General features: G+C 40.7%; 1 protein-coding gene across 1 annotated transcript in view; it reads right to left on the bottom strand.

The window, feature by feature from the left end:
• Positions 1-257: 257 nt before the first annotated feature.
• Positions 258-9,041, bottom strand: part of LOC133632007 (B-cell linker protein-like) — a 29,302-nt gene continuing 20,518 nt past the window's right edge. The window contains exons 12-19 of the mRNA XM_062024231.1: positions 7,794-7,824; positions 7,654-7,690; positions 7,475-7,565; positions 5,734-5,771; positions 5,183-5,223; positions 5,040-5,108; positions 777-935; positions 258-689 (exon numbers count right to left, since the gene is read on the bottom strand). Coding sequence (XP_061880215.1) covers positions 573-689; positions 777-935; positions 5,040-5,108; positions 5,183-5,223; positions 5,734-5,771; positions 7,475-7,565; positions 7,654-7,690; positions 7,794-7,824 — 583 coding nt within the window. The 3' untranslated portion in view covers positions 258-572. The remainder of the gene's footprint in view (positions 690-776; positions 936-5,039; positions 5,109-5,182; positions 5,224-5,733; positions 5,772-7,474; positions 7,566-7,653; positions 7,691-7,793; positions 7,825-9,041) is intronic.

The following is a 9,041-nucleotide window of genomic DNA, read 5'->3' as shown; positions in this document are numbered from 1 at the left end:
TGGTACTTTAACTTTAATTACACATAGCTGGGACTATTGTCTTAAATTATATATAATGTCTGTTTTTAGCATTTTTCTTTTATAAAATAAAAAAACAAAAACAAAATGGCCCTCACATATTTGTCTTTTCAGTATACAACCCTCAGTGGAAAAAGTTTGGACACCCCAATGTAGAATGAGCAACATGGACAATTCAACAATGTTTATTAGTGTTTTTGTAACTGTAGTTGTGAAGAAATTCACTGCATAATAGTTTGTCATAGCACTGTTACACAAATAGTGCAATTACATACACTTCTTTATGAACACCTGCAGGAACAATCCAAAGATATTCAATGCAAGAGGCAAGCTATCTTTAAAAAAACAGATTTTTTTGCAAACATTTCTGGTTCTTAATGTGATTATCTTGTGTTGGTGTACCTCATAATAGGGCCTGTGAGTTCAGACTGATGTCTCCTGGTTAGCAGCTTCCATGTGACAAGTCATCTGATTGCATGTAGATTCTACAGAAGCTTTAAGTGCAGAAGCTGCACTTAAAGGAATGACAAAGAGCAAGAATGAAACTGTACGCTCTAAGGGCGCGCAGGGTGAGTTAAAAAAACAGCGTGCTTGGCGTGGCTCTTGCTGTCTATCAGATAGAGCTGGTACATCTTGTGGTGCATCACCATCTCATCCAGGCTGCTGAAAACCTGGAAGAGCGGAAAGTTGCAGTCATCTCTAAGAGTGCTCTATTTAGAAGTTATATTTCCAGGGCCTATTTAATTCTCCAAGCGTACCTCTTCGCTTTTCTTGCCCTCTTTTCCCAGAGCAAAGCCTTGCATCTCCTCCAGGAAGCGGATGGGAACATTGTAGACCTTCTGCTGGTAGAGCACAGCCAGGGTGAAAGGTTGGCGGGCTGTCTGGGCCGAGCTGTGTCTGATGAGGAAAGTGCCGTCCTATAACATGTACACAATTTAGGACAGTTAATGAGTAATGACAACAATAAAACATTGCTTATAAGTGAGGACAACCCTCCCATCTCCTCAAGGGGCATTACTTTAGAAATTCTACCTTTTTGTAGAAGTACAAATGTACTTTCCCCGATAATTACTAAACACACAGCTATTCAACACAAGTGAGCATGCAAGGTAATTGTCCCTTGAGTTGCCATATGGTCAGGCATAGTGGTGGTAGCATCACGGACGAGCTGGACGCCGAGATGAGCGGTCGCACTCTCTTTCACTCCCGATCGGGAATTCAAACAACTGCTCGGATTATCCCACACTTCCTCCTTTTTCTACTGTGGATCACGGATTTATATTTTAAACCTCCTCGGATACTTTACCCTCTTGAAAATGAGAGTTGAGAACGCGAAATGGACATTCACAGTGACTTTTATCTCCACGACAATACATCAACGAAGCACATTAGCTTTGAGGCTAACGTGATAGCATCGTGCTTGACTGCACATCGAAGCAAAAAAATCATGCCCCTGACTGGAAGGATAGACAGAAAGTCAATAATACTACTATTACTTCTACTATCAGGAGACACTGAACTCAACCCTGGACCTGTAACAACACGGTTAATGTTGTCCCGACTGGCAAAGACTAGCAATGCTACTGCTAGCATCGCCATTGAAGCTAATTTAGCTACCGGCTCATCTCAACGCAAGCTCACCTGTGCTCCAGCGATCGGCGGCTCGACGGAGGACTTTGCCCCGTTCATCGACACGGTCGGTGGCTCAGCGGCGGCGGTGGAGGACGACCCAGTCATCGGAGAAGGCAGCGACTCAGCGGCGGTGAACGGCGCGGCGGCGGCGGTGGACGGCGACCCAGACATCGGTGATGGCGGGGAACTGCACGAGATGAACAGCGCGGCGGCGGTCAACGAGGTGTCTGTCGACATCGACACCCCGGTATGCAGTGGAGACGGTGTGGCGGGGGTCCACGCGGCCTCTCCCCGGTCCCTGACGGTCGAGGACGCGGCGTCTGGACCCACGGCATACACAGGATTTAGAGGCGCCTTTACACAAACATTCTCTTTGTTCTCTTTGTCTTCAAATGGACAAAACCCCGCCAAAAGGAAATCCAATGACAATTTCAATTTAAAATTAGATGAGTGGGACTGGTCCCCTGTGCTCGCGAGCAACCTGGTCGATGTTGCTTGGGATCGCTTCAAAACGGCGTTCCTAAAGATACTAAATGACATGGCTCCCGTGAAAACAGTCCTGAACCACGCTCGGAACCATGGATGAATCCGGACCTATTAGCTGCCATAAAAGACAGAGACAGAAAATACTCCAAATACCAAAAATGTAAAACAGAAGTAGATAAACAACCCAATAATATCAACCTCAAATCACTCCTTTCAACTCTCAAAAAGCAATGCAATAAATTAAGAAATAAGTCAACCAACCTGACTAAATCCTTAAAAAAAATTTACATTAACAACAAAATAGAGGAAAACACAAATAAGCCACGTGAGCTCTGGAAAATTCTCAACAACTAGCTTCCTGGTTGCAGCCAGAAACTTAAAACCAGACTCACCAACATCAGCATCAAGGAGGGTGACTCCCTCATTACAGACAAAATGGAGGTAGCTAGCAGACTTAACACCTTTTTCACCAGCATAGCCGCAACTCTTGTCAACAAGCTGTCCCACCACTCTGGTCGCTTTGGTGTAGAACACATTAAAGCCTTCTACAGAAAGCTAGGAGTATCCAACGATGATTTCAAATTAGAAATGGTCACAGCTGATGAGGTGTTTAAAAAGCGCGCTCCACCCAAACAAGGCCACCGGCCTTGATAATATTCCCTCTAGATTCCTCAGGGACTCTGCCTCCATCATTGCCCCGATCATCACGCACATAATAAACCTATCAATTACACAAGGCCAAGTAACAAAAGATTTTAAGATAGCAAGAGTAACTCCCCTCTTTAAAAAAGGAAGCAAATTGGAACCTGGAAACTACCGACCTGTTTCTATTCTCAGTTCCATTTCGAAAGTAATGGAGAAAATAGTTTATGAACAGGTCGATAGTTACCTTGCCACTAATAAACTCATGTACAAATTCCAATCCGGTTTCAGAACTAACCACTCCACTGACACATGCCTTTTCTATCTGACCGACCACATCAAACATGAGGTGGACGCGGGCAAATACTGCGGCATGGTCATGCTGGACCTTCAGAAGGCCTTTGTGGATGCAATCTTACTTGGAGGGGAGGGAGCAGGTGGTAGAGGTAAACGGCACCATGTCCCCCCCCCTCTTGGTGAGCTGTGGAGTCCCCCAAGGCAGTATATTGGGACCTTTACTGTTCCTAATATACATAAACGACTTGTCATCGGCATGCGACTGTGAATTGTTTTTGTTTGCGGATGACTCTGTCCTGCTGGTATCCGACAAGGACAAGTCACAGGTGGAGAAAATCCTCAGTGCTGAGCTCTGTAGAACTTGCACCTGGCTCGCTGACAACAAGCTATCCATACACTTGGGTAAAACGGAATCCATCCTGTTTGGGTCCCACATCAACCTTAAGAAAGTCAATGACTTCACTATAAAAGTGGGTGACATTGTTATCACCAGGAAAGATGAGGTCACCTACCTAGGTTCCATTCTAGAGGCTAACCTTTCCTGTGATAAAATGGCAACCAAGGTAATCAAAAAGGTTAACCAACGAGCGAGATTTCTCTACAGAATCTCCTCTCTGGTCAACAAAAGCACCATGAGGATTCTGGCGGGAACTCTCGTTCAACCCTTTTTCGATTACGCATGCACCTCCTGGTACCCTAGCACCTCCAAAACCCTCAAATCTAAACTCCAAACATCCCAGAACAAGCTAGTCAGGTTACTTCTAGACCTCCACCCCAGATCCCACCTCACTCCTACCCACTTCTCCAAAGTGGGCTGGCTCAAGGTGGAGGACAGAGTTAAACAACTTGCACTGAGCCTAGTCTATAAAATCCACTACACCTCCCTGATACCGAAGTACATGTCAAACTACTTCCTTAACCGCCATAACCACAACACCAGGGGGAGCTCCACTAACCACGTCAAACCCAGATTCCGAACTAACAAAGGTCTTAACTCATTCTCTTTCTACGCCACATCAATGTGGAATGCGCTCCCAACAGGTATAAAAGAAAGGGCATCTCTATCCTCCTTCAAAACCGCAATAAAAGTTCACCTCCAGGCAGCTACAACCCTAAACTAACACCCTCCCCGGATTGCTAATAATCAAATGTAAACAATCAAATGCAGATACTTTTTCTTATGCCTTCTGATCTCTCTCTCTCTCTCTCTCTCTCTCTCTCTCTCTCTCTCTCTCTCTCTCTCTCTCTCTCTCTCTCTCTCTCTCTCTCTCTCACTACTTGCTGTCCATATCCTACCCCCCCTCCCCCCTCCACTCCCCTGATTGTAAATAATGTAAATAATTCAATGTGATTATCTTGTGTGATGACTGTATTATGATGATAGTATATATCTGATGGTATATATCTGTATCATGAATCAATTTAAGTGGACCCCGACTTAAACAAGTTGAAAAACTTATTCGGGTGTTACCATTTAGTGGTCAATTGTACGCAATATGTACTTCACTGTGCAACCTACTAATAAAAGTCTCAATCAATCAATCAATAGGCTGGGGCTGCATGAGCGCTGCCAACTCTAGGGAGCTGTGGTTTGTTAAGAGAATTCCAACGTGACTCTGTGAATTCCATGCCCAAAAGGATTATGCAGTGTTTGATAACAATGGCTGCGATGAGGTGGCGACTTGTCCAGGGTGTACCCCGCCTTCCGCCCAAATGCAGCTGAGATAGGCTCCAGCACCCCCCGCGACCCCAAAAGGGACAAGTGGTAGAAAATGGATGATAACAATGGTGCTCACGCTAAATACTCGACTGATTACACAATTTGGACATGATCACTTTGAAGTACTTGCATGCGTTGCCAGCTGTTTGGACAATGATGGCTGTGTGTTGAATTATTTAAATCACAACATGGTTACATTTGGTAAGCTTAATGTAAGAATTTGGATCACTGTATAAGGTCGTACCGTATTGACTCTCAACAAGAGATCCTCTGCTGTCTTCCTGTTACAATCTCCTGCAAACCACACTGGATCCTATTGTATAATAGCAATATAAACATACAGTATATGTCTTCTATTGTGCACAGCAATTTTTTTTCTTTCTTTACCTCATTCTCTGTCTCTTCAGTTACTCTTGCTCCACCAAAGGCTCAAAATAGAGAGAAAAAATATCAATATGCAATACTTCATTCATTTATATTCATAATTTTGTATTAAATATATAATATACACACATATATGTGGTGTGGGTGTGCGTGATGCCAAAGAGAAAATGTGTGGTGAGAAACATAGTACATTTACAGTAACTCATTGGAAAGTCCCCTTTCCTATGTTCGGTGTCATTAAAGGTTGAATGATGAATACATTTAGCTTTATTAGACATAAACACAATAGTTAACTTATGTTATATGATGTATGCAAATGTTAATATGATACTAAACACATTTCCTGCGCCTTTGATGTAAGTTTGCAAAACATAAACTCACTTTACAGTATTCTGGGAACATTTGGAAAATGTGTGTAAAAAATCAGAATCATTTGAAGTCAACGAGAATCACTGTTCCATACATTGCACTGCGTTATTATGAATCTGGGAATTTAAAACAGCTAAATACTGTACTATCATAAGTAGCAGTGTTAATAAAATAATTGTCCTTACTTGCATGCTTCATATCCGTTAAGAAAGGATTTAGAGGGCTAGAATGCAGAAAGGAATGTTAAAAATCACATGCAGTTTTTAGTGTAAATATACTCTAATGAAGTACTGTATATACAAATCCCAAAACCAGCGAAGTTGGCACGTTATGTAAATTGTAAATGAATAAAAAATACATTGATTTGCAAATCCTTTTCAACCTATATTCAATTGAATAGACTGCAAAGACAAGATACTTAACGTCCGAACTGGACAACTTAGTTATTTTTTGCAAATATTAGCTCATTTGGAATTTGATCCCTGCAACAAGTTTCAAAAAAGCTGGCCCAAGAGGCAAAAAAGACTGAGAAAGTTGAGGAATGCTCATCAAACACTTATTTGGAACATCCCACAGATGAAGAGGCTAATTGGGAACAGGCGGGTGCCATGATTGCGTATAAAAGCAGCTTCTATGAAATGCTCAGTCATTCACAAACAAGGATGGGGCGAGGGTCACTACTTTGTGAACAAATGTGTGAGCGAATTGTCCAACAGTTTAAGAACAACATTTCTCAACGAGCTATTGCAAGGAATTTAGGGATTTCACCATCTACGGTCCGTAATATCATCAAAAGGTTCAGAAAATCTGGAGAAATCACTGCACGTTAGCGATGATATTACGGACCTTCGATCCCTCAGGCGGTACTGCATCAAAAAGCGACATCAGTGTGTAAAGGATATCACCACATGGGCTCAGGAACACTTCAGAAAACCATTGTCAGTAACTACAGTTTGTCGCTACATCTGTAAGTGCAAGTTAAAACTATACTATGCAAAGCAAAAGCCATTTATCAACAACACCCAGTAACGCAGCCGGTTTTGCTGGGTCCGAGCTCATCTAAAATGGACTGATGCAAAGTGGAAAAGTGTTCTGTGGTCTGACGAATCACCATTTCAAATTATTTTTGGAAGTTGTGGATGTCATGTCCTCCGGAACAAAGAGGGAATAAACCATCCGGACTGTTATAGGCGCAAAGTTCAAAAGCCAGCATCTGTGATGGTATGGGGGTGTATTAGTGCCCAAGGCATGGGTAACTTACACATCTGTGAAGACATCATTAATGCTGAAAGGTACATACAGGTTTTGGAGCAACATATGTTGTTATTCAAGCAACGTTATCATGGACGCCCCTGCTTATTTCAGCAAGACAATGCCAAGCCACGTGTTACAACAACGTGGCTTCATAGTAAAAGAGTGCGGGTACTAGACTGACCTACCTGTAGTCCAAACCTGTCTCACATTGAAAATGTGTGCCTCAATATGAAGCCTAAAATACCACAACAGAGACCCCGGACTGTTGAAAAACTTAAGCTGTACATCAAGCAAGAATGGGAAATAACTCCACCTGAAAAGCGTCAAAATTTGGTCTCCTCAGTTCCCAAACGTTTACTGAGTGTTGTTAAAAGGAAAGGCCATGTAACACAGTGGTAAAAATGCCCCTGTGCCAACTTTTTTGCAAGGTGTTGCGGCCAATAAATTCTAAGTTAATGATTATTTGCAAAAAAAAATTAAGCTTCTCAGTTCGAACATTAAATATCTTGTCTTTGCAGTCTATTCAATTGAATATAAGTTGAAAAGGATTTGCAAATCATTGTATTCTGTTTCTATTTATGAATTACACAACGTGCCAACATCACTGGTTTTGGGTTTTGTAGAAAATGAAGCCAATATGAAATTAAACGCACACTTCACCAAGTTTCCTACCTTAGCATGGCTGGTAGAGGGAGCTTAAAACCTGGCATTGTTGGGGGTGGTTTGGAGGGAAAAGTGGAAGCTCTTGCTTCAAAAGTAGGAGCTGAAATGTGCAAACATGCTGATAATATACTTGTCAACATTGTACAACGTAGTACAAAAGTGTTACTACGAGGAACGTTGCTTCCTACCTGTCTTTACCTCAATCAAGGAAGGCAGGAAGGAATTCTGAAAAAATGATCAAATTAATGCAATGTTGTGCACTCTTTAAATACAGAATGGGGATGAGTTACTGTAGAACATCCAGTTGAAATGAAAAGAGAACACTTACAGACTTTGCTCTGGGAACTGGAGGCTTCATTCTGCACAGTGACAGTATGTCAAAATCCATTGCATGTACAAGGAATGTGAAACATTACATCGGAAAACATTATATGTACCCTGGATAATACAACAAAAGATTTGATAGGATTTAAAACAAAAGGAAATATTCTCTAACAACTGTATTGAAAATGAGGCATCAGTAATGCTGATTATTATATTCTCTTTGCCTTATATGCACACTTCTTGGAATTTTCAAATAATTGTCCATAGAAAGTCACAATAATTTATGTGAATTATAGGGTATACAGGGACATTTAGAAGAGCAAACGAGGGAAATAATTTCAGAGAAACTCAAGAGATTTATGGTCATGTTTTGCCGCCAATAAAATCACAAAAGGCAATATGATGTATTTAATGAATTTACATTACTACTGATAATACATCATTGATATACTAGATAGACATCCAACTATGTGATATCCCAAATTGAAAATAATCAGATAGTTTGAAAAATATATATATTTTCTAATATTTCTGAAATATTTATAAAAAAAAACAAAAAAACAGTAAAGTGTCCAATTATTGTTTGTTGTTTTTTCTGAAGCAATAAACAATTGAATGTTTAATAATATACACATAACATAAATAAATAGTTATAATAAAAAGAATAATATTGATAAAATTCTAAATTCAATTATTAAATTATAAAAATAATTTGTATTAAAAATATAATAATAATAAATAAATAAAATAAAAACAATAATTAAAAAAACAATGAAACTGCTGTATTTATGGTGTAGGTGTTAAAAACGTATATATGGAAAAATATAATAAAATAAACATTTATTCCCCACAATGCATTATATAATAAACACACAGCTATGTGCCAGACAACCTGGAGTATTGGCATGTGATGCTGGCATATCAGCAGGGCCGGCCCGTGGCATAGGCCGTATAGGCAAATGCTAAGGGCGCCGTCCATCAGGGGGCGCCACGCCAGTGCCACAAATGTTGGAGAAAAAAAAAAAAAGAAAAAAAAAGTTGGTACTATTATTTCTAAATACAAAAAATAATCCCACGTTAATTAAAATGCAAAGTAAAGCCTATTTAATAGAAATATTATTTGTCACAGCATTGCCCCTCCCCCCCTCCCCCCGCACGGTGCGCCCCCTCCCTTCCCGTATCATGACTCTTTTTGGACGTCACCACATCAAAAAAATCAACACAAGATGTCAAAACGGCCAAAACTGTCAGG

Source organism: Entelurus aequoreus, linkage group LG17 (assembly GCF_033978785.1).
Source record: "Entelurus aequoreus isolate RoL-2023_Sb linkage group LG17, RoL_Eaeq_v1.1, whole genome shotgun sequence".
Classification (NCBI taxonomy): Eukaryota; Metazoa; Chordata; class Actinopteri; order Syngnathiformes; family Syngnathidae; genus Entelurus; species Entelurus aequoreus.
Note: the sequence above shows the minus strand (reverse complement) of the source record. Positions and strands in the feature narration are given on the sequence as shown.